Raw genomic sequence first — 25974 nt, forward strand, 5'->3', positions numbered from 1 at the left:
TATCATATCCAGAGTGATGCCTCACTCTGAAATTAACGTGTGAGGTTGGACTTTAGGGTCACTTTTCGGTCTCATATCCACATCTCGATCATTCAGTTTTTAGGTACTAATGTATAGATCATCTGTGCAAAATTTCAGCCAAATTGATGGTCGTTAAGACGTTGATAACTGCCTTAAAGTTACTACGGTTTAGGGTGGACAGATTCAGGCAGGCCATTGGTTTAAGTGAGTTAGATACCTTAAAGATCATCAATTTGGCTGAAACTTTGCAGAGATGATCTATACATTAGTACCTAAAATCTGAACGGTCGAGATGTGGATATGAGATTGAAAAGTGACCCTAAACTCCAACCTCACACGTTAATTTCAGAGTGAGGCCTCACTTTGGATAGGATGTGTGTGTGTGTGTGTGTCAACAAAGGCATATAATCAGAGGCCTACAAAGATCAGAGACTTAGTGCGGCTGGCGGCACCACCTGCACACTTTAAGGTTGCCTCTATTCTCAGAAGGCTTTCGAATCAAGATAGCTAATAATAATCAATTGACTGATTCTGCCTTATTTCGATCCACTCGAGAGAATTATTTTTCGAAGGGATTGTGCCTTGAATAGATTGTATCTCAAAGAGATTGTACCTCATTCGGATTTTTCCTTGAGCAAATCTCTCGTCACTCAAATCCTCCTTAAAGAGTTTCATCCTATCAAGATCCTCCTCTACAAGTTATTTCCTCCTTGATTAGATATTCATGCCTTGACCGGATATTCCCACCTTGATCAGATATTCCCACCTCAACCAGATATTTCAACCTCGACCAGAATTTCCTACCTCGACCGAATATTTCCACCTCGATTAGATATTCTCGTCTTAATTAGATATCTCCACCTTAACAGGATATCTCCTCTAAACAAGAAATCTTCTCATTGAGAATATAGAAAAACAAGTAAAAAAGATAACCAAAAACTACATATTATTTTGCTATTCCCATTAGATTGAGAAGTTTTCATATTTCTAATAGATTAAGGGTAACTGCTCTATAAGAGACACACCGACAAATGTGCAATGCGATAATGACGTATCTAATTTCATAATCATTATTCATATGCATAAGCATTATTCATATTCATGCTTTTAAAATTATGATGAAAATATCATAGACTTCTCCACAATTAAAAACTGTTAAGATATTCACAATCATAGAGATACCCTAAACCCATTTTCATTTTTATAAACACATTTTTATTTTTATAAATGACATATTGAAGGATTAGAAAGATGAAAAAAAAGAAAAAAAGAAAAAAATTAAAAATAAAGAAGCGGGACATTTTGGTTTCATTTACCGAAGGGGGAGGGAAAAAAAAAAGCGCTAATCTAAAAAGGAAAACAATTAGAGATAAAACCTAAAAGAAACAAAACTCAATTCTCTCTCTCACGGCGATCTCGTCGACCTTCATCTTCATAATACGTCTTTGAGCCTCCCTCTCTGCATCTCCCATCTTTGAAGCTCTGATCTCTGCAGGTAAGACTACATTCATCTTTCTTCCTCCTTATACATCATTATTGTATAGTTTGATTAACGAAAATCTTATTTTCAAGAACACAATAAAGGTTTCGATCGAATTGGGATTGAATTGAATTGGGTCTGGGTTGAATTGAATAATTACCAGAAACTATAACTCAGTTGTCCATCTGCAAAAGATAATAATGATGATGATTTAGGAGTTTGCTACTGTAAATATCCTAGAGATGATCGATGAGTTTAATTTCTCTGTACTAAGCAATATGGTTGAAGAATTCATATTGTGCTCTTCTTGGAATTTTTATTCGTTTATTATATAATGAAATTGCTTCTGATTTTCATCAACTTCTTTAAGCCTTTTGTTTTGGTTCCTTTGATTATAAAGGTGGGTGCCAATATAATAAACAACTGCAAACGTGGATCTATCATATCACATCATCCCAGTCCATCTTTTCTTCTGCTATTTCCAATCAAAACCCGTTTCAGAGAGAGTCGAGTAGACAAGGTAGCCTTCGAAAAACCCTACCATCAATTGCTTATTTTGATTCAAATCACTATTGTCATCATTATTATCGGGTTCAAATAGTTTTGATTTTTCGGAAAAATGAAATCTTGATTATGGGTTTTGATTTAATTCCAATAATATGTAGTAGAGGAATGGAAAAGAAATTTATTTGATGGTCTCCCAATTTTGTGCAGCTAAGAAACTATACGAAATTAAGGTTTAAGTATGGATAGTGAGATTAAGGTTGTGTACTTTCATTGCTGTTTTGTTTGGCCTCTTCAATTCTCACCCAAAAAACAAAAAAGCTTCTTTGTTCAGAAACTATTACTATGGTTTTCTTGCTTTGATTTTCAGAAACTATAGAATCTGTCCATCTTTTTTCTTTTCTTTTTTCATTATGACTCTTTGGACCATTCTGCATAGATTGTTTTACATTTATCACAAATCAGTTAATTATCATGGTCTAACAAGCATAAATAGTTTTTAAAATGCAGAGTGCGCACTTCAAAATTTCCAATCTCAGGGTATATTTTTAAACTTGATTTTTATTTATTCAACCTTAATCTAAAGTAAACAGCAATAAAGGATCCAAATTTCACAAGCTATTGCTGATATAAAGGTACAGAATAGGAAATAACTATTTATTCTTTGGTCTTGATTTGAGAATGAGATGATTTAATATTGATTCAGTTTTCCCATGTAATTTAAATTCACACAACAGGTTGTCACTTTTGATTTTTCAATGATCCCAATTTTGTGCAGCTAAGAAACTATACGAAATTAAGGTTTAAGTATGGATAGTGAGATTAAGGTTGTGTACTTTCATTGCTGTTTTGTTTGGCCTCTTCAATTCTCACCCAAAAAACAAAAAAGCTTCTTTGTTCAGAAACTATTACTATGGCTTTCTTGCTTTGATTTTCAGAAACTATAGAATCTGTCCATCTTTTTTCTTTTCTTTTTTCATTATGACTCTTTGGACCATTCTGCATAGATTGTTTTACATTTATCACAAATCAGTTAATTATCATGGTCGAACAAGCATAAATAGTTTTTAAAATGCAGAGTGCGCACTTCAAAATTTCCAATCTCAGGGTATATTTTTAAACTTGATTTTTATTTATTCAACCTTAATCTAAAGTAAACAGCAATAAAGGATCCAAATTTCACAAGCTATTGCTGATATAAAGGTACAGAATAGGAAATAACTATTTATTCTTTGGTCTTGATTTGAGAATGAGATGATTTAATATTGATTCAGTTTTCCCATGTAATTTAAATTCACACAACAGGTTGTCACTTTTGATTTTTCAATGATCCCAATTTTGTGCAGCTAAGAAACTATACGAAATTAAGGTTTAAGTATGGATAGTGAGATTAAGGTTGTGTACTTTCATTGTTGTTTTGTTTGGCCTCTTCAATTCTCACCCAAAAAACAAAAAGCTTCTTTGTTCAGAAACTATTACTATGGCTTTCTTGCTTTGATTTTCAGAAACTATAGAATCTGTCCATCTTTTTTCTTTTCTTTTTTCATTATGACTCTTTGGACCATTCTGCATAGATTGTTTTACATTTATCACAAATCAGTTAATTATCATGGTCTAACAAGCATAAATAGTTTTTAAAATGCGGAGTGCGCACTTCAAAATTTCCAATCTCAGGGTATATTTTTAAACTTGATTTTTATTTATTCAACCTTAATCTAAAGTAAACAGCAATAAAGGATCCAAATTTCACAAGCTATTGCTGATATAAAGGTACAGAATAGGAAATAACTATTTATTCTTTGGTCTTGATTTGAGAATGAGATAATTTAATATTGATTCAGTTTTCCCATGTAATTTAAATTCACACAACAGGTTGTCACTTTTGATTTTTCAATGATTCTTTTAATATAAGGGTATACGGCAGGCCATCACTTTAGATTCTTTGATCTTGATTTTAGAATGAAACTAGTTATTGGTCTAGTTTCTCAAGGTCATTTTCTTTCAAATTTCTCAGCAGTTGACTATATTGCGCAGTCCTTTGGTAGAGTACATGTGCTCGATATAAAGGAGAACCTTTAAATTGTTTTCGAATTGTTGAGAGCAGAAGAGCCGTTAAGTTAGTTTTGTGATCGATCTCCATGTGAGTAGTTCTTCTTACTTATCATTATCATGCCTAAATAAAGTATGATTACTAGTACTATTGCAATATATAAACACACACACAGAGACACTTATATATGAATATTTAATTGTTGTTATGCATATGAACCCTAGATGCATTCCCGGCATGCGCATAGGTTAGCGTAGATGGTGACCGGATGAAATTTACTCTGTATGGTTGATATGTGGCATATTGAACCCGAAAATAACATGTACATTATTTTAGACTTTTTTAGGATGGACAGAAGTTGGATGTTCTTACGAGATAGGTTTCACCACCCTGATTTCACCAATGGTCTGAAAACATTTTTGACTGCTGCTGCCCAACATCTGGATCATGAAAATAAGACACGTTGCCCATGTTCTAAATGTCAAAATGCATTGCCGTGCCTTACTTTACATGAGATACGTAGGCATTGATGTCGCTTTTATCGAGCGACCAATTTAACCCTGAAATGTCATTAGTAGTATAAAGTAAATAGGGATCGTTCTATTCCGGGGATTGAGGGTACACCTGTCATTATCAAACAATTAAACAATTAAAATTAAAACAAAGTATAATATTTACAAAAATAAAACAAAATATATACATATTTACGAAAAAGGGGGGATTTTTGATTTTGGTTTTCTATTTTCGAAAATAAAAGCTAACTAAATAATTAAAAATGCAAAAACATAAAAATATAAATGGAATGTAAGAACAAAGATCAAAGTCGAAACTCATGATTAAAATTGATTCAAGTTCATCATTGTTCATCATAGTCATGCAAGAGGAGTTGATCATGTGAAACGTTCAAAAGCAAACAATTTCCCATATTGTACTTTCAATGCTAATTAACCTAAGCGAAAGCACCTAGATTAATTCTATCAAACATGCAATCAAGCCCTAGAAAGCTAGTCAATCATGTCATGTTTAACGCAATAAACACCTAGAAAGGCTATCAACTCAAATGTGCAACTTAGTATGAAAAAGTCCACCTAATTGCAATCTTCTTTGATTAAATTCGGTTTTTGTACAAAACCTTTACTACTTATCGATTCAAGAACACAAAACCAAAAAGTTGATTCATGTTCTCAAATTCGTAGCAACAATCACATAAGAACCCTAAATGTTTCGAACCATTCAAGATAATCATACAAAAGATTTCTATCATGCAAATTTAATCAAACACTCACACAAAAGCAACCATAAATCGCAATATATGAATCTGAAAATTAACAATTCATCATAAAATTTCAGAAAACAATACTTGTTCATACATATGTGTCAACTAAGGCAAAACCAACGAAAATACAAAGCAAAGGTACAAGGAGAATCGGATTACACCGTGATGAAGATGAGATGAATGAAGTGATGATGTGGTCTCTTGAATTTCGAAAGCAATCTTCAAGGTGGAGGGTGGATGGTGTGCACGGCTTGTCTTCTTCTTCCTTGGCCTTGCTTGCACTTCGTGGTTGCCCTAGAGGATGGAGAAGAACACGGCTAGGCTAGAGAGATTTCTGAATTATTTTCTCAAAGTATAAACGCAAAAGTGTGGAATTCGGAACCTTTGACGTTGAGAAAGTGTAGGAATATATAGGGGACGGCCCCTAGGTGTCCAAGCCGTCCAAAACCCTAGAGATGTTCACGGCATGTGCTTGCTTCCTCCACATAATTTCCTCCAATGAATTCTTGCCACATAAGCCCTATGAGGTGGTGCAACCAATCACAAAATTCCAATATTAATTCCCTAAATAATTCTTGCCGAAATAAAGAGATAATTTCTGATTTTATGCTTCCAAATTCGGCCAAAACTCTTTAGGGAATGTAGGAATGTATCTAGACTTCTTTTGATCTTTCCTTGGTCTCCACCTTTTTCTCTTTCCTTAAAAATCTCTAGGGAATATCTTTGCCGTCCAAAACCCTAGGGTTTTGGCGTCCTCCCTTGTTTATCTCTTCCTTTTTCACGGCAAAACTTCTAGGGAATATCTCCAAGTATTTTCTTTCCATAAAAATAGCCCTAGAGAATCTCCCTAGAAAATCTCCACACATAATTCTGATTTTCACGCCACTTTCCTTGTTTTTCTCTTGCTTTGAACGGCAACACTCCCCTAGGGTTTATTCATGCGTCATAAACCCTAAATATATGGGCTTTGATGGGCCTTTATCCAATTTGCCGAAAATCCAAAGAGTTCTTGGGCCTCGTTGCTTCATCTTTAAGCCTTCTCATTTTCCAACGCAAAACACAATATTTTTCCATTTCTTTTTCATGGTTGCGTTGGAAACTTGCTAGGGAAGCCTTCCTCCATTTTGTAGGATTTCCTGGTTGGACTAGGAAAGCTTGTTTCTTCATTTCTGCTCAAATGTGTGGGCCATTTTCTCTCATGTTCGTTCGTCTTGATGTTCGCAAGCTCCTCTTTCCATTCGTGCGTTCATTTCCACTTTCTAGCTCGGAGGTCCTGAAAATAGAAACTATACTTAAAATAGAAACTTTCTAAAAAATGAAAATAGAAACTTACTAAAAATGAAAAATAGAAACTTTCCAGAAATGAGAAATGAAAAATGAGAAATGAGAAATGAGAAATGAAAAATGAAGACAAAAATGGAAACTTTCTACAATAAGGAACTTTCCCAATCAAAGAATGGAAACTTTCCCAAACAGGGATTTCTCAAGGAAATGGCGCAGAAAAGTGTAGGGAAATGCAGTTAAAACGTCGCATTAAAATGCTCCTATCAAATTCCCCCACACTTAGCTTTTGCTAGTCCCTTAGCAAAATCAAACTAAGACACACACTAAGACTCAACGAAAATTTAAAGACTTGACAAAAACAATGACTCTATTGCCCTTCAACTATTTGTCTCAGCAATCTCTTACTTTCATAACACCAAGATTAGCACTTAACCAAAATTCAATGTTAGGCATTCGAGAGTTAATTAAAACACATAACTTACATATACACAAGTAGGACTTGGTTGAAACAATGGTGATGGTTTCTGTTAAGCATGCTTCAAACAAGTATGATTCAAATCCTCACAAGTTATATCCACTCTTTCTTCTCTCAGATCATGGCAATGCTTAAAAGCTTATACACTCAAGTATATGTGAAAGATAGCAAGTATATCACATAATTCAAGAAACGAAAGCACATGTATAATTTTCTTTAAAGATCTCATGAAGGATACCAACTACTTGCACAGATGGACCCAAGCCATAGGTTCAACTCTTGTAACTCATCTCCACATCAAGGGCTGTCCCATCTTAAGGATCAAGAAGGTCTTCTTAAAGGTTGTAATGGGGCCAAGGCTCAAGGTTTTAAGAAATGAAGGGTAAGGATTTATCAAAGTGTCCTAAAAACCTAGCAGAGCACATGTAAATGTAGAGACCACAAGAAATCCACCAAGGCATTGCAAAAACGTCACTTTCCCTAGAGGTAACATAAAAGGGGCCTAATGTCTTCATGTTGGGCCCAATCTTCATTGTAAACTTCCCTTGAACTATAGTGAATGGACAAAGGCCAAATTTTTCTGTAGTGGGCCTTCAGTTCAACGTAAACTCCAAAATCACCAAGTATGGGGGACTAAAAATCCATAAACATTTTTCTTTCTTTTCTTTTTAGCCGTATACATTTTTTCTTTTTTTCTTTTTTTTCGGCTTTTTCATATATTTTTCTTTTATGGACAAGTCTACCCCCACACTTTAACTTTCACCTCTTCTCAATTTTCATCCTTAGCACCAAACCCACGAAGTATGTCTCAAAAGATAGCTCCACTAAGTTCTTAGAACAAAGGGTAGGGTTTTAACTATACTAAGCTTCATGGTTAAGGGTTTTAAGGGTGATGAATGAAAAGGCTCAATGTAGGCTCAATGGGGCTTATCTAGGGGAGTCCCACGACGGGCACAAATGGGGACACAAGTTTATATGGCAATGGTGGTAATTCCTAGGATGCCTCTATCCCTTCCAGAATCAGGGCCATGTATTGACAAACGTCTCAACAAGCACAAGAGTGAATTCTAGCATTCTCTAGTCCATCAAACTTAATCTATGGCAAGCAGTCAATCAAATGAAAGAATAATGAGATCATCAAAACATCGCCAAGAAATTAAGAATATATATTTCATTTTTACTCCAAGAAAAAGGGACATGGCTCAATTATCTCACATGGGCTTATATGAATCAAAACTCATCCTAACATGCTCATATTCTGTACCAAAGTTTTCGAATCCATATCCACTACAAGGCACACATTTTTCATATATCTCAATTAACCAAAGAATACCATGTTTAAAAATCATCTCAATCTTGTGATCCTCTTTTAGTCATGATTTTAGAGATATAGAATCATCCTAGACAGTTGAAAGGGCATCCTAAGACTCAAAACAAAAACAAAAGCAACGAAAATTTTTAAATTTTTGACATTTTTCAATTTTTTTGTATTTTTCAATATGTGACTCAAGATAAAAGTGTAAATCCCTTCCCCCACACTTAAATATTGCATTGTCCTCAATGTAATCAATAAAAAGCATGCAATGAAACACTTAAGCATATAGGGATGAAATTTACGAAAATGACTACCAACATAAAGAAAAATTGGAGGAGTAAAAGGGAGAGAGAAAACAAATCTGCGTTGATGATTCCTCCACAGCTACTTCAGAATTGGGTTGCCTCCCAAGCAGCGCTTAATGTTTATAGTCTTTCAGCCTAGACTTGTACCTCCATTTAATCCTCAGGGTTTGGAACGTTTTGGAGGGGTACATCCTCCACTTCATGTTCCACAAATGCCTCATAGTAAGGCTTCAAGCGATGGCCATTCACTTTGAACTCGTTGCTTGTATGTTCACTCTTTATCTGCACAGCTCCATGAGGAAACACATGAGTGATAACAAAAGGCCCAATCCAACGAGAACGAAGCTTACCTGGGAAGAGTTTGAGACGAGAATGGAAGAGAAGAACTTTTTGACCCACAACAAAAGTCTTTCTTCGAATCATTTTGTCATGGAATGCCTTAGTCTTATCCTTGTAAATTTTAGCACTTTCAAAGGCATCATTCCTTATCTCCTCTAACTCTTGCAATTGCAACTTCCTATGAAGCCCAGCTGCATCCATATCCATGTTGAACTGCTTCACAGCCCACCAAGCTTTGTGCTCCAACTCCACAGGTAAATGGCATGGTTTGCCATAGACAATTCGATATGGTGACATACCTATGGGAGTTTTGTATGCAGTTCTGTAGGCCCACAAAGCATCCTCTAGACGCAAGGACCAGTCCTTCCTGTTGGGGTTCACAGTCTTCTCCAATATCCCCTTAATCTGACGATTAGAGACCTCAGCCTGCCCACTAGTTTGTGGGTGATAAGGTGTAGAAACCTTATGTGTGACATCATATCTCTTCAAGAGAGCCTCAATCGTCCGATTGCAAAAATGGGATCCTCCATCACTAATGAGAACTCTAGGCATTCCAAACCTGCTAAAGATGTTAGACTTGATAAAATCTGCAACAACCTTAGAGTCATTAGTTCTAGTGGCCTTTGCTTCCACCCATTTGGAAACATAGTCCACTGCAAGTAAGATATAGAGAAACCCAAAAGATGAAGGGAAAGGTCCCATGAAATCTATACCCCAGACATCAAATATTTCAACAGTTATTATATTGGACAATGGCATTTGATCTCTAGGACCTAGATTTCCTGTTCTTTGGCACTTATCACAAGTTAAACAATAGGCATGTGCATCCCTAAATAATGTTGGCCAATAGAACCCAGACTCTAGCACCTTAAACGCAGTCTTCTTAGACCCAAAGTGTCCCCCACATGCTTTAGAGTGGCAAAAAGAAAGTATAGCATTATGTTCATGTTCAGGCACACATCTCCTAATCAATTGATCAGAGCAATACTTCCACAAATAAGGTTCATCCCAAACATATTGCTTAACAGTTTTCTTAAGCCTATCCCTATGAGCACGTGACATGGTATCAGGAATCTTTCTAGACACAATATAATTCACAATGTCTGCATACCATGGTTCACTTACCTGAAGTCCAAAGAGTTGCTCGTCTGGAAATGTCTCCACCAGAGGGAGATAATCTTCTGCATGCACTAAGCGACTCAAGTGGTCAGCTACCACGTTCTCACTACCCTTCTTGTCCTTGATTTCCACGTCGAATTCTTGCAAGAGTAGGATCCATCTGATGAGCCTTGGTTTCGCCTCCTTCTTGGTCATCAAGTATTTCAAAGCTGCATGGTCAGTAAAGATAGTAACTTTGGTACCAAGTAAATAGGAGCGAAACTTCTCAAGGGCAAAGACAACTGCAAGGAGCTCTTTCTCTGTGGTGGAGTAGTTCATTTGTGCATCATTGAGAGTCCTTGAGGCGTAGTAGATGGCATAGGGCAGCTTTTCCTTCCTTTGTCCCAAAACGGCTCCAACTGCGTAGTCAGAGGCATCACACATTAATTCAAAGGGCAAGGACCAGTCTGGAGGTAACATGATGGGGGCAGATGTCAACAACTCCTTAAGCTTGTCAAAAGCTTCTTGACACTCCTTGTCAAAGTGGAAGGGCACATCCTTCTGGAGTAGTTGACATAAGGGTCTCGAAATTTTGGAGAAGTCCTTGATGAACCTCCTGTAAAAACCTGCATGACCAAGGAAAGAACGAATCTCTCTCACAGAAGTGGGAGAGGGTAAGTGACGCACAATATCAACCTTGGCTTTATCAACCTCTATACCCCTAGCAGAGACAATATGTCCTAGAACTATTCCTTGTTTAACCATAAAATGGCATTTTTCCCAGTTTAAGACAAGGTTAGTTTCCATGCAACGTTTCAGAATTATCTCCAGATTATTAAGACAATCATCAAAATTCTTTCCAAAAACTGAAAAGTCATCCATGAATACCTCTATGATTTTCTCAATATAATCTGAAAAGATACTTACCATACACCTCTGAAAGGTACCTGGAGCGTTGCAAAGTCCGAAAGGCATACGTCTATAGGCAAACGTTCCAAAGGGGCAAGTGAAGGTTGTCTTCTCTTGATCTTCATTTGCAATTGCAATCTGGTTGTAACCAGAGTATCCATCCAGGAAGCAGTAGTAGTCATGTCCAGCTAGGCGCTCAAGCATCTGGTCAATGAATGGCAGAGGAAAGTGGTCTTTCCTTGTGGTTGCGTTGAGCCTCCTATAGTCAATGCATACTCTGTGGCCTGTTACTGTCCTTTGGGGCACCAGTTCGTTATCAGCATTCTTTACCACAGTGATCCCAGACTTCTTGGGCACGACCTGAACTGGAGAGACCCACTTGGAGTCAGAAATAGGGTAGATTACCCCACAATCAAGGAGTTTGATAACCTCCTTCTTCACTACTTCCATCATTGGAGGGTTGAGACGACGTTGAGCCTCTCTAGTGGGTTTAGACCCCTCCTCTAGAAGTATCCTGTGGACGCAAGTTGTAGGGCTGATTCCCTTGATATCCGCCAATGTCCATCCTATGGCGGTCTTGTGTTGCTTCAACATTTCCACCAACTTCTCTTCTTGTGGAGTTGTTAGTGCAGAGGACACAATCACTGGCAAGGTTTCCTTGTCCCCTAAGTAGACATACTTCAAATGGTCTGGAAGAGGTTTTAGCTCAAGTTCTGGGGCCTGGACCACTGAAGGTAAAGTCTTGTTAGTGGATAACTGAATGGACAATGGAGAAACAGACTTACCTATAAAGGGTGATGCCTCAAGGAAGGAGACGTTTTCAATGATTTTATCCTCACAAGTGTCTTTCAACTTGTCCTCTGAGATGGTGACGCCTTCCTTTGTATAGCCTACCCCACTCTCAAGGGTAGTGACTAGGGTATCCTCATGCATAACATCAAACATTTTCTGCGCAAGTTCATCCAAAATGTCAGCAGAAAAACAATCATTAACCTCTAGGGGATACCTCATGGCTTCAAAGATGTTAAAGCCAATAATGTCACCATCGAACTCCATTGTAAGAGAGCCTTCATACACATCAATCTTCGTCCTAGCTGTCCTTAAGAAAGGACGTCCCAAAAGCAATGGAGTGGAACTTACAGGGGAGTCCTCCATTTCCAATACATAAAAATCAGCTGGGAAGATAAGATGGTTAACCTGTACAAGCACATCCTCCAACAAACCTCTAGGGTATGCATTGGATCTGTCAGCTAACTGAATGATAACATTGTCAGATTTGAGTTCCCCTAGACCTAGGGTTTCATAAACAGAATAGGGCATAACATTAACAGATGCACCTAGGTCTAGCATGGCATTCTTAAATCTAGAGTTACCAATAGTACACGGAATAGTAAAGCTTCCAGGATCCTTACACTTTGGAGGAATCTTCCTCTGAATTAGGGCAGAGACATTCTCACTTACCTTTACCACCTCCTTTTCACGGTTTACTCTCCTAGTAGTGCAAAGCTCTTTGAGGAACTTGGCATACTTAGGGACTTGCTTGATGGCCTCTAGGAGGGGTAGGTTTACTTGCACCTTCTTGAAAGTTTCCAAGATGGCCTGGTCACTTTCATCCTTCTTAGATTGGGCAAACCTGCGTGGGAAGGGCATGCAAGAAGAAGAAGGGTTAGCAATAACCGAATTTGATAAGTTAGAATTATTACCTTTGATTTCCGGTTTTGCCTTTAAAGATGAGGATGCCTTGGTCTCTTCCTTTGACGTTGCAGGGTCCTTCTCAATACCCAACTTGGTGGGTTCTTGGTCTTCCTCAATTTCTATGCTCATTTGGACCTTCTTGGGTTGCTTGGGTGGATCCACAAATGGTCTCCCACTCCTCGTAGTCACAACTGATGCATTCTCCACATTACCCTTAGGGTTAGGTATTGTGCCACTAGGAAGCTTCCCAGTCTCATGAATCTTGCTTATGAAGTCCACGACTTGGCCCATCTGTTTCTTAAGATCTGCAATATCCTTAGTGTGGGTCTGTTGTCCTTGAATCAAAGCTTGAGTAGAGTTTGTCAAGGCCTGGGTGGAACTAGTCAAGGCTTCCAACGTTTTGTCATAGTGAGACATTGAAGGTCCTGAGTTCTGTTGAGGAGGGGGCATGTAGGGCCTTTGAAAAGATGATCCTTGGAATGAAGGCCCTTGAGGACGTTGGAAGTTCCCACCAAGAGGATTCTGAACGTTATCATTGTTAGTCCACTTGAAGTTGGGATGGTCCCTCCATCCTGGGTTGTACGTATTGGAGTAAGGGTCATGTCTAGGACGTTGAGGTCCTCCTTGGTATCCTCCTTGATATCCTCCAATAGCATTTGCAGATTCCCATCCTCCATTCTCATTAAGTTGAGGGCACTGATCTGTAACATGCCCTTGCATAGAGCATACCCCACAAGCTATTGTTGCACTTGGTCCTTTGGAACTTACCACTTGATTCATGAGTAGAGTAAGCTTATTCAGTTGGTCCTCAATTGCAGTATTCTTGCTCATCTCATGCACCCTACGAGTAGAGTGTCCTACTCCCTCATATTGTTGGGAGTTCAAAGCACGATTAGCTATAAGCTCCTTCCCAACTGTAGGGGACTTATCCACAAAAGCTCCTCCAGCTGCAGCATCCAACATTTGCCTTTCCAAGGGTAAGAGTCCTTCATAGAAACATGTGAGTAGGGTCTCATCCTTCATCTGATGTTGAGGACATTGTGCAAGTAGGGAATTGAACCTCTCATAGTAGGCAGCATAGGACTCATCATGGGCTTGCTCTATTCCACTGAGCTTCTTCCTGAGTGTGATGACCTTAGAAGCTGGGAAGTATTTCTCCAAGAAGGCCTTTCTCATTGTTTCCCATGAGGTGATACGTCCTGCAGGGAGTTCATATAGCCAATCCTTGGCTCTATCAGCTAGAGAGAATGGAAATGCTCTCATCTTAAGAAGGTTCTCATCTGCCCCTTGTGGTTGCATGTTTGCACAAACAGATTGAAATTCTCGAACATGCTTGTTAGCGTCCTCCATATTAAGTCCATGGAAGATAGGGAGCTTGTGCAACAAACCACTCTTTAGCTCAAACTCTGCTTGTCTTCCAGCTGCAGGGGGAGGGTATACTATGCCTGTAGGGGGTCCTCCTTCAACAGTTGCAGTGGAAAGTTCCCTAATAGATGCCATTCTCTCTTTTTCGACTTCTTCAGGTGGTGGTGAAGGTGGTGGTGTAGAGTTGGACGAAATCACAGGTGAAGGTGAACGTGAAGGAGGAGATGGACTTGGTGTAGGTGATGTAGACTCCTCAGAACAGTAGGTCCTCTTCCCTTGTTCGTTAAAGATGTACCCTCTGTGTGTCGAAGGGGAAGGGCTTGTCTGCTCAAGAAGTGAAGGACCCTTCAAGCGAGCGAGCCTTGCTTCAATTTCCTTTAGTGTAGAGGATCTAAAAGGCTCGGTCATTCATAGGAATCCTGAACATCATCAAAATTCAAAGAAGTTAGCAAAGTATAAAGTGAGTTAATTACAAATTAGTGATTTATACATCAACCTTACTATTCACGAGTCACTATTCACAAGTTACTATTCACGACTTTACTATTTATGATTTATACAAGTATAAAGAGAAGTATAAATTACAAACTATCCACAATCTTTTCACAAATAAACCACGTAAGAAGTTTATACAAGTATAAAATGTACAAAACAACACAATTTACAAGTGGAGGTTATGTTCAAGTATCTTATTATCTTTACAAAATAAAGTTAATATCTCAATTGATTACAAGTTGTAAGTCGAGCCCAATAGAAACCACTACTATTGGTGAGATACGATCTAGGGATAGTCGCCTAGACATAAGTCACTTCCCTTTGTTTCAGAAGGCTAGATGGCCAGATTAAGAGGTAAGTGAGAGGGAGGACTCATTTTGGTGACACTACGGAGGCTACTCCCTCATTGAGGTTTAGGCCCCTATTGGCTACTCCCACATTGTGGTTTACGCACGGTCTATAGTATCTCTGAGATCCAATTTGAACCCATCACCCAGGGTCTCAACCTAAGACACCACCTATATGCCCCTTACTCAGCTTGGAAAGGACTCATGTGTTAGACAGTTCTCCAAATGCTAATAAAAGCCGCCCTCAACCTCATAAGACCTTAGAAGGGCACTAATGAAGGGTTAAGGCCAATATTAACAAAAGGGCCCTTATCTACTCATACGATTTTACACACTTATAACAATCAAGAATTTAACAATATTTGCAATTAATTCTTTAAACTTCTTTTGTTTACAAGATTAGACACCATTTACACAAAACTTTCACACAAACAAACAAAACGTCACTATTCACATCTAATTATTATTATTATTATTTTTTTCTTTTCTTTTTTTTTTTTTTTTTTTTTTTTTTTTTTTTTTTTTTTACGAAATTAAGTAAAATTACTTCTATTCTTTCCTTTTCTTTACAATTATTTTCAACACTTAGGTACGGGAACAGGGAGTCTCGATGTGCAATGGGACTGAAACAGCAACCCTTTTCAAGACTATGTTTAATCCAATATACCTTAGGTGCATCACAACATTTTCTTTTGTTATAAATACCATTGATTTCGAATTAAATTCCAAGCGGTAAATCAAGTGGACGTGCGGCCCAAGTATAATCGTCAAGACACTAAGTCTCTCCTACATCCTTTGGGCAACCTTACTGAAATGGCCAGGTAGGGGAGGGCGACCACGAGAGGTAGAATCCATTTTGGCATGAGCTACTCCCACATTGTGGTTTAGGCTCATTTGCACGCACTTCTGGATTCAAGAACCAGTCATGAGCGTTGTCCCCTTCCTAGACACCATCCCACATAGGCTATACTTACTTGGATATAAAAGGTCCTAAGTGTGAAGACAGTTCAATGAATGTTAATAAAGGCCGCCCTCAACCTTAAGGGACCTGGACTAGGTACCAATAAGGGGTTTAGGCCAATATTAATAAACACGACTTCACCTATTCCTTCTTTAATTTACAACTCACAATTAAAATTCATATTCAACAATAAAAATAACAACCTAAGTAAGTAATTAACTAAATTTCGACAATTACAAAATAAACAAGTAAAATTTTTTTTTTTTTTTTTCGGTCACAATATAAACAAAACACATATTCACAAAATGGCAAATGATTTTTCAATCCCCGGCAACGGCGCCAAAAATTGATGTCGCTTTTATCGAGCGACCAATTTAACCCTGAAATGTCATTAGTAGTATAAAGTAAATAGGGATCGTTCTATTCCGGGGATTGAGGGTACACCTGTCATTATCAAACAATTAAACAATTAAAATTAAAACAAAGTATAATATTTACAAAAATAAAACAAAATATATACATATTTACGAAAAAGGGGGGATTTTTGATTTTGGTTTTCTATTTTCGAAAATAAAAGCTAACTAAATAATTAAAAATGCAAAAACATAAAAATATAAATGGAATGTAAGAACAAAGATCAAAGTCGAAACTCATGATTAAAATTGATTCAAGTTCATCATTGTTCATCATAGTCATGCAAGAGGAGTTGATCATGTGAAACGTTCAAAAGCAAACAATTTCCCATATTGTACTTTCAATGCTAATTAACCTAAGCGAAAGCACCTAGATTAATTCTATCAAACATGCAATCAAGCCCTAGAAAGCTAGTCAATCATGTCATGTTTAACGCAATAAACACCTAGAAAGGCTATCAACTCAAATGTGCAACTTAGTATGAAAAAGTCCACCTAATTGCAATCTTCTTTGATTAAATTCGGTTTTTGTACAAAACCTTTACTACTTATCGATTCAAGAACACAAAACCAAAAAGTTGATTCATGTTCTCAAATTCGTAGCAACAATCACATAAGAACCCTAAATGTTTCGAACCATTCAAGATAATCATACAAAAGATTTCTATCATGCAAATTTAATCAAACACTCACACAAAAGCAACCATAAATCGCAATATATGAATCTGAAAATTAACAATTCATCATAAAATTTCAGAAAACAATACTTGTTCATACATATGTGTCAACTAAGGCAAAACCAACGAAAATACAAAGCAAAGGTACAAGGAGAATCGGATTACACCGTGATGAAGATGAGATGAATGAAGTGATGATGTGGTCTCTTGAATTTCGAAAGCAATCTTCAAGGTGGAGGGTGGATGGTGTGCACGGCTTGTCTTCTTCTTCCTTGGCCTTGCTTGCACTTCGTGGTTGCCCTAGAGGATGGAGAAGAACACGGCTAGGCTAGAGAGATTTCTGAATTATTTTCTCAAAGTATAAACGCAAAAGTGTGGAATTCGGAACCTTTGACGTTGAGAAAGTGTAGGAATATATAGGGGACGGCCCCTAGGTGTCCAAGCCGTCCAAAACCCTAGAGATGTTCACGGCATGTGCTTGCTTCCTCCACATAATTTCCTCCAATGAATTCTTGCCACATAAGCCCTATGAGGTGGTGCAACCAATCACAAAATTCCAATATTAATTCCCTAAATAATTCTTGCCGAAATAAAGAGATAATTTCTGATTTTATGCTTCCAAATTCGGCCAAAACTCTTTAGGGAATGTAGGAATGTATCTAGACTTCTTTTGATCTTTCCTTGGTCTCCACCTTTTTCTCTTTCCTTAAAAATCTCTAGGGAATATCTTTGCCGTCCAAAACCCTAGGGTTTTGGCGTCCTCCCTTGTTTATCTCTTCCTTTTTCACGGCAAAACTTCTAGGGAATATCTCCAAGTATTTTCTTTCCATAAAAATAGCCCTAGAGAATCTCCCTAGAAAATCTCCACACATAATTCTGATTTTCACGCCACTTTCCTTGTTTTTCTCTTGCTTTGAACGGCAACACTCCCCTAGGGTTTATTCATGCGTCATAAACCCTAAATATATGGGCTTTGATGGGCCTTTATCCAATTTGCCGAAAATCCAAAGAGTTCTTGGGCCTCGTTGCTTCATCTTTAAGCCTTCTCATTTTCCAACGCAAAACACAATATTTTTCCATTTCTTTTTCATGGTTGCGTTGGAAACTTGCTAGGGAAGCCTTCCTCCATTTTGTAGGATTTCCTGGTTGGACTAGGAAAGCTTGTTTCTTCATTTCTGCTCAAATGTGTGGGCCATTTTCTCTCATGTTCGTTCGTCTTGATGTTCGCAAGCTCCTCTTTCCATTCGTGCGTTCATTTCCACTTTCTAGCTCGGAGGTCCTGAAAATAGAAACTATACTTAAAATAGAAACTTTCTAAAAAATGAAAATAGAAACTTACTAAAAATGAAAAATAGAAACTTTCCAGAAATGAGAAATGAAAAATGAGAAATGAGAAATGAGAAATGAAAAATGAAGACAAAAATGGAAACTTTCTACAATAAGGAACTTTCCCAATCAAAGAATGGAAACTTTCCCAAACAGGGATTTCTCAAGGAAATGGCGCAGAAAAGTGTAGGGAAATGCAGTTAAAACGTCGCATTAAAATGCTCCTATCAGGCATATATTAGTGAATGGGTTTGCAAGACATTATACGACATGGACTGAGCATGGGGAAGATTATAGTGATGTGGCAAACGATCAAATGGATGAGGAAATTGAAACTGACAACGAGGATGATGATGACAATGCTTTGATGTTCGACATGTTAAATGATGTTCAAGGGCGTACAAATATGGAGATGGACGATGAGGAGGCAAGGAATGACAACAATACTCATGCTAACAAATATGATTATTTGTTTGATGAAGCCCAACGAGAATTGTACCCGGGTTGTACAAAGTTCTCTGCATTATCTTTTATTTTAAAGTTAATGCATGTCAAGGTACTTGGTCGTTGGAGCAATAAAAGTTTTAATATTTTGCTCAAAATGTTAAAAGACTCGCATCCAGAAGGTGCATCTATACCAGCATCACATTATGAAGCTAAAAAAATGTTGCGAGAATTAGGTTTAGGGTATGAATCCATACATGCATGCAAAAATGATTGTGCATTGTTTTGGAAAGAGAATGAGAAACTTGATAAATGTCCTGAATGTAATGAGCCAAGATACAAGTCTAATGATGGAAAACGCAAGAAAGTTCCACAAAAAGTATTGCGCTATTTTCCATTGAAGCCGAGACTGAAGAGGTTATTTATGTCGAGACATACGGCGACTGATATGAAATGGCATAAACGAAAAAGACAGAATGAAGAGGGTTTTCTTCGGCATCCAGCTGATTCTGAAGAATGGAAGAAGTTTGATGAAGAGTATCCTGATTTTGCTGCAGATTGTCGAAATGTTAGGTTGGGGCTTGCTACAGATGGTTTTAATCCATTTGGAAACATGAGCACTAGTTATAGTATGTGGCCAGTTATGCTAGTGCCATATAATTTGCCACCTTGGAAGTGCATGAAGGGAATGTTTTCTATGATGTCATTGCTTATACCTAGTCCTCGAGCACCTGGAAAAGATATTGATGTATATCTTCGTCCATTAATAGATGAGTTGAAAGAATTGTGGGAGGTTGGGGTTGAAACTTTTGATGTTTCTGTTGGGAAAATTTTTAATATGCGAGCATGTGTGTTGTGGACTATAAATGACTTTCCTGCTTATGGAAATTTATCTGGATGGAGTACTAAGGGGTATAAAGCCTGTCCTATTTGTAACAAAGATATAACTTCAGAGGGGTTAAGAGGAAAAATATGTTACATGGGTCATCGAAGATTTTTGTCTCTTGATCATGAGTGGAGAAGGAGTAAAGATTTTAACGGTTTAGCTGAAAATCGTCCTCCTCCTAGATTTTTTTCTGGGGATGATATATTAATGCAATTAGATCGTGTTTACAAAGCTAAACCTGGTAAACATCCTGACAATCCAGATCTAAAACGGCAGCGTGGGCCTCATGAGCTAAATTGGACCAAAAAGAGTATTCTTTTTGAGTTAGAGTACTGGTCAAAGCTTAGGTTGAGACATAATATTGATGTGATGCATGTTGAAAAAAATATATGTGATAGTGTCATTGGAACTTTGTTGGATATTGATGGAAAAACAAAAGACACAAAAAAGGCTCGTTTAGACTTGGCAGATAGGAAGATAAGGAAGGGATTGCATCTCAAACGTCAAGGTAATAAATTAAAGAAGCCCCATGCCAGATATGTGCTGAAATTGGAATATCGTAGACTTTTCTGTAAGTTTCTTAAATTTGTCAAATATCCTGATGGGTATGCTGCCAACATCTGTAGAAATGTGAACATTGTCGATGGAAAGATACATGGACTAAAAAGTCATGATTGCCATGTTTTACTTCAACGTCTCATCCCTGTTGGTATTCGTTCGTATTTGGACAAGGATGTGTGCACTGCACTTGTTGAGCTGTGCATTTTCTTCCAACAATTATGTGCGAAAACTTTAAAAGTATCCGACTTGGAAAGAATGGAGAAAGAGATAGTTTTGATACTGTGCAAATTAGAGAGAATTTTTCCACCGGCCTTTTTTGATGTAATGGTTCACTTGGCAGTTCATTTACCTCGTGAAGCTATGCTTGGAGGTCCTGTTACCTTTCGGTGGATGTATCCTATTGAGAGGAATTTGGGAACATATAAAAAGTATGTTACAAATAAAGCTCGACCTGAAGGTTCTATTGCAGAAGCATATATTGTTAATGAAGCAGTTACATTCTGTTCTATGTATTTTCGTGAGATTGAAACCCGTTTCAATCAAGCAGAACGGAATGTTGATGTAGAACATGACCAAGTAGACAGTGATTTATCGGTGTTCTCTCAAAAAGTTCGTCCATTTAGTGGAAAAGAATATATATTACTGGACCGGAAGGAAGTGGATAAAGCTCATTGGTATGTGCTATACAACTGTGAGGAGGTGCAACCTTATCTCAAGTGAGTGTCCTTTGTGCATTTATGTTTATTAGGTTCAATTTTTTTAAATCAAATTAGATATTTAATTGTCTAATTTACACATGTAGGGAACATGAAGATGAGTTGAGGCAAATAAGTAATGCCAACCTATATAAAAGACAAGAAGAAGAGTTTCCTACTTGGTTTGAGAAACGAGTAAGTTATCCATGCTCAATTTTAAATAGGAACTTTGTATTATATTTTTATAAATATGTTAAATTTTGTTAATGTCATTCATAGATAACTAACATGAGAGAAAGTGGATTGGTGGATGCAACTGATAAGCTTTATTCTCTGGCTTGTAAACCGGATTTACGTGTTCATACATACACTGGTTGTATTGTTGATGGAGTTCGATTTCATACAAAAGATCTTGACGATCATCGAACCACACAAAATAGTGGGGTATATGTTTCTGGAGTTTTCACTGGTGGAAGTCATGATTATTATGGTGTTTTGCTAAGTATTGTGAAGTTAACGTACTTAGATATGAATCAGGTCTTCTTATTTAAGTGTAAATGGTTCAACACCGACGAATCAAGTAGGGACGAAAGGAGGAGAATGATACGATATGATTATAATCTTACTAGCATTAATACAAGCAGTACCTGGTATGATGATGAACCCTTTATACTTACTACGGAAGCACAACAAGTATTTTATCTTGATGATTATAAGTTGGGTTCTCACTGGAAAGTCGTACAAAAGGTGCAATTGAGACATGTGTGGGATGTTCCAGAGGTTGAGGATGCCAATGAAGAGGTAGATGAGGATGGTGTTGATCCTGTGGCAAATGATGTTTATCAACAAGATGAGTTTAATGATATTCAGTGGTTTGTTCAAGAAGAGGGTCTTGAAACTCCTGAATTGCATTTGGACGATATTGAGCCGGATGTTATTGCTTCAAATATTGTGAACAATGAATGGATGAACGATGGTAGGAGCGATAATTTCATAAGCAATGATATTGAAGAAGAAGAATATGATATTGAAGACGGTGATGAAGAAGAAATCATTTCAAGCGATGAAGATAGTGATTAGTTTATAATATAGCTTAATATTAATTTTTTGTTATTCATTTTTTTTTATGGACTAAACCTTATTATAATCTGTGACGTTTTGGGATTGAGATTTATAATGACAAATTGTAGTGGTAATTATTCTATTTATATTTATTTGAGGTTTATAAATGCCTCTTTGGCTACTGCTTTCTTATCTATCGTTATAGATTTTTTTTTTCTTTTTTGACAGAGAAGTTTGTTATTTGTTGATTTTGTATTTTTATAATAGTAGTCACAAGATGCGCCGTTCCAATGTGTCTAACATCCAAAAGCCTACTACTGGTACGTATTGTATTTTGTTTTTTTTTATAAGTTTATAATTCATTTAGCTGATTGATTGATTAATAATTTAATTTAACATGTATGTATAACAACAGGTAATGCACCGAGTAAACGTTCTCGTGTGCAAACTACTGATCAGCCATGTCCAAATGGATCCCGTTCTACTTCAGGTAATTCTTCAATTTTGTTTTGCTACAACAATATTTACAAAAAGTTAGATTTAACTTATTTATTTGACTCATATTAATTAATTTAACATGTGTGTAATAACAGGTAGTGCAATGAGTAAACGCTCTCGTGTGCAAACTACTAATCAGTCATGCGAAAATTATGTAGAAGATGGACTCAATTCTGCTATTGGTACCACTACAGAACGAACTACTACTGGTAAGTAGTATTGCAGTCTTCTTGAATTCAATTTTTATCACTTTAATTATTTATGTACTAAGAAGTATAGGGAAAAGAGAGCGAAATGCAATTTTGTTTTCATGAATTGCAAATTAGAAGGGTATACCTAAATTATATGTATAATGACAGGGGTCAGAATTAGTTCACGTCTTCAGCATCAAACTGCTAATGATCAGCCATTGATAAATGTTACAACTGAAGAGCAAAATGATAATGTGATGTCAGCCAGTAATCAAGACCCTCCTACAGGTATATACAATATTATATATATATTGTTATATTTTGAGAACTAAATATATTTGTGTACATTAATTAAGAATTATGTTAAAGGTCCAACAAAAAAGGTGCGGGGAAAGACAAGAGGAGTGAATGCAGATAAAGTGCTTTCTCAATTGAATGCTAAAATACCTGTCACTCTGACTGAACAAAATGGTAGGCCTACAGGCCCATATGCTGAAATGTTGGCCAATGAAATTGGTTTCACAGTTCGAAACCATGCCCCACTAAATGTGGAAAAATGGAAGAAGATTCCGAAAATTGACGTGGATAAGTTGGTTAAAAGAATAACGGTGAGTGATAGTTTGTTTTTCTAAAATGTAAGTTTACATTGATTACTTTAATTAAATGTTTTGTTTGACATGAAATTATTTATATGCAGAACAAGTTTGACATTGACATGTCTCTCCTTTGGGTCGAGAGATATGTAATTACAACATGTCAGACTGTATTTTGTAATTTTCGTTATAAGTTGAAGAAACATTTTGAGAAATTTTCAACAATCGAGGAAGCAATTGAAAACAAACACGATGATGTCAAGACTCAGGAAGAATGGGAGTTTCTCTGTGCTCGTTTTTCTAGTGAGAAGTTTCAGGTACAATATTGTTTATTTTTTTAAACTATTTTTCAACACAGTTCACTTTTTTGTTATCTTAGTTTTCATTTTTATTCAGATTACAACTAACTGTTGGATATTTCATAATAATTTTCAGATTCGTTCAGAGAAGAATGCTATAAATAGGTCAAAGCTGACACATCACCACAAAGCTGGGTCAAAGTCATTTATGTCTCACCAAGAGCAAATTGTAAGATATTTATAAATTTTGTTAATAAATTTATAGCTTCAATATATATTTGTAGATGTTAAAAGAATATGTTTGAATGCAATAGGCAGCACAGACTGGAGAGATGCAAGGTGCAATTGATCGCTTTGAAACAGAGTACAAAAGCACTAAAAAAGGTTGGGACTTGGGAGCAAAAGCAAAGTGGGTAAGTAAGTTGTTAATGATGCATACGTATGGAAAAAAGTTCTATAATGTATATATGTTGACCATGACCATAGGTGAAATTAATATAAATTCCCTAAATATGATTAAATTGATCAGGTTGTAATTGAGAAATTGCATATCATATCTAATTGTATATATTTTTTATTGTAGGATGAAATGATTAAGATGCGAACTGAGACAACTCAACCTGATGGAACTCAGACAATGACAGATGATGAAATTTGTGCAAAAGTCCTCGGAGTCAAATCAGGCTACATCAAGGGTTGTGGTTTTGGCCCTAGACCTCCACCATCAAGAGTCTCTCATTCGTCTATAAATGAAATGTCTGAAAAGAACAAAGAGTTGCAAGAACAGCTTCAAGAGACCCAACACCTTGTAGGGACTCAACAACAAAAGATTGATGCACAAAATGAGGTGATCCAAAGATTGGAGGAGCAAGCCAAAAAGTTTGAGGAGTTCATGGCTAACTTTTCTAGGCAACATCCATCAAGTTAGTATCTTTATTAGAGAACTTAAACATGGAGAAATAATTTTTTTACATCATCTTGATTTTGTTATTGGTTTTAGACTATTTTTGTTACTCCTTATGTTAGGAAACACTTTGATTGTTACTTTGGTTTTATTATTATGAGATTTTATATTGGTTTGATTATTTCAATTTGTTTATTTTATATTGGTTTGATTATTTTCATGTAATATGGTAGAGAACAATTGGTGACAAAATCATATGTATTGTCAACATTTTTCTCGTAATAAACAATCAATTGTAACGAAAAAGAATTTCCTCGCTATAGGCTATAGAATGTATAACGATGAAAATAAATTTCATCGCTATACAATACACAACTTATGACGACAAAAATAAATTTCCTCGTTAAAGATTATAATATGTACAACGATGAAAGTAAATTTCATCGCTATAAGTTATACAATTTACAACGACAAAAAGTAAATTTCCTCGCTATAGAATATAGTATCTACAGCGAGGAAAGTAAATTTTCTCGCTATAGACTACAACCTACAACGACAAAAGTAAGATTTCTCGCTATAGACTATACACCCTAAAACGACAAAAGTAACATTCCTCGCTATAGACTATACAACCTACAACGTCAAAAGTAAATTTCCTCGCTATAGACTATACAACTTACAACGACAAAAGTAAAATTTCTCGCTATAGACTATACAACCTATAACGACAAAAGATAAATTTCCTCGCTATAGACTATACAACTTACAACGACAAAAGTAAATTTCCTTGCTATAGCAAATACAACCTACAACGACAAAAGTAAATTTCCTCACTATAAACCTTATAACCTATATCGACAAATGTAAAGTTCCTCGTCATTGAGTACCTTTGGCGAGGAATACACCATATAACCTATATCGACAAATGTAAATTTCCTCGTCATTGAGTACCTTTGGCGAGGAATACACCATATAACGTATATCAACAAATGTAAATTTCCTCGTCATTGAGTACTTTTGGCGAGGAATATTTTTTCAATTTTTTTATTATTTATAATTTCTAAATTATTTACATATCATTAGCGAGGAAATAATACTTTAGCGATGAAATTTATTTTATCGGGAAATATATTTAACGACTATTTTCTGGCCTTCAAAAATTTTTAGTGAGAAAAAATTATGAGTTTAGGCGAGGAAAAAAATTGTAGCTAAAAAATAAAGGCGAGAAAAAAAATATATTCATCGCGAAAAGGGATTGGCGAGGAAATAGTATTTTTCTCGCGGAAACTTTTCTTGACCACCCTACCGCGAGGAACTGGTGACAAAAATATTTTCCTCGCGAAAACACTACGGCGAGGAAATCTCAGTTTTCAGCGACAAATTTGTTCCTCGCAAATTGGCATTTCTGTTGTAGTGTCTTACATCATTGTGTTCTTTAATATTTCAGTGTGCTTCAATATGGATCCCCTTTAATATTTCTATTTGTCATGAATAGATTAGTCAGAG

At 36.6% G+C, this 25974-nt stretch overlaps 2 protein-coding genes across 2 annotated transcripts; both read left to right on the forward strand.

Annotated features, from left to right (window-relative positions):
- The first annotated feature begins 1925 nt into the window (after positions 1–1925).
- On the forward strand, positions 1926–24513 carry LOC112181265. The gene is made up of 11 exons (XM_040512302.1): positions 1926–2021; positions 4020–4145; positions 22251–22303; positions 22399–22473; positions 22577–22690; positions 22841–22960; positions 23042–23280; positions 23370–23582; positions 23701–23793; positions 23879–23977; positions 24148–24513. The coding sequence occupies exons 3-11, from the start codon at positions 22261–22263 to the stop codon at positions 24490–24492; spliced, it is 1341 nt and encodes a 446-aa protein (XP_040368236.1). The 5' UTR covers positions 1926–2021; positions 4020–4145; positions 22251–22260; the 3' UTR covers positions 24493–24513.
- LOC112181264 lies at positions 18652–22001 on the forward strand. Its single transcript, XM_024319686.1, has 3 exons — positions 18652–20942; positions 21029–21116; positions 21201–22001. The coding sequence occupies exons 1-3, from the start codon at positions 18652–18654 to the stop codon at positions 21999–22001; spliced, it is 3180 nt and encodes a 1059-aa protein (XP_024175454.1).
- Positions 24514–25974: the final 1461 nt, after the last annotated feature.

This window comes from Rosa chinensis, unplaced genomic scaffold, assembly GCF_002994745.2.
Source record: "Rosa chinensis cultivar Old Blush unplaced genomic scaffold, RchiOBHm-V2 RchiOBHmChr0c17, whole genome shotgun sequence".
In the NCBI taxonomy this organism is placed as follows: Eukaryota; Viridiplantae; Streptophyta; class Magnoliopsida; order Rosales; family Rosaceae; genus Rosa; species Rosa chinensis.

Bases quoted from the DNA above. Each gene is read 5' to 3' on its own strand.
- LOC112181264 (XM_024319686.1), top strand. From the start codon at position 18,652: ATGGATGAGGAAATTGAAACTGACAACGAGGATGATGATGACAATGCT. The intron at 20,943-21,028 runs GTGAGTGTCCTT...TTACACATGTAG, and splicing joins GAGGTGCAACCTTATCTCAA to GGAACATGAAGATGAGTTGA. The intron at 21,117-21,200 runs GTAAGTTATCCA...TGTCATTCATAG, and splicing joins CTACTTGGTTTGAGAAACGA to ATAACTAACATGAGAGAAAG.
- LOC112181265 (XM_040512302.1), top strand. From the start codon at position 22,261: ATGCGCCGTTCCAATGTGTCTAACATCCAAAAGCCTACTACTG. The intron at 22,474-22,576 runs GTAATTCTTCAA...GTGTAATAACAG, and splicing joins TGGATCCCGTTCTACTTCAG to GTAGTGCAATGAGTAAACGC. The intron at 23,978-24,147 runs GTAAGTAAGTTG...TTTTTATTGTAG, and splicing joins TGGGAGCAAAAGCAAAGTGG to GATGAAATGATTAAGATGCG.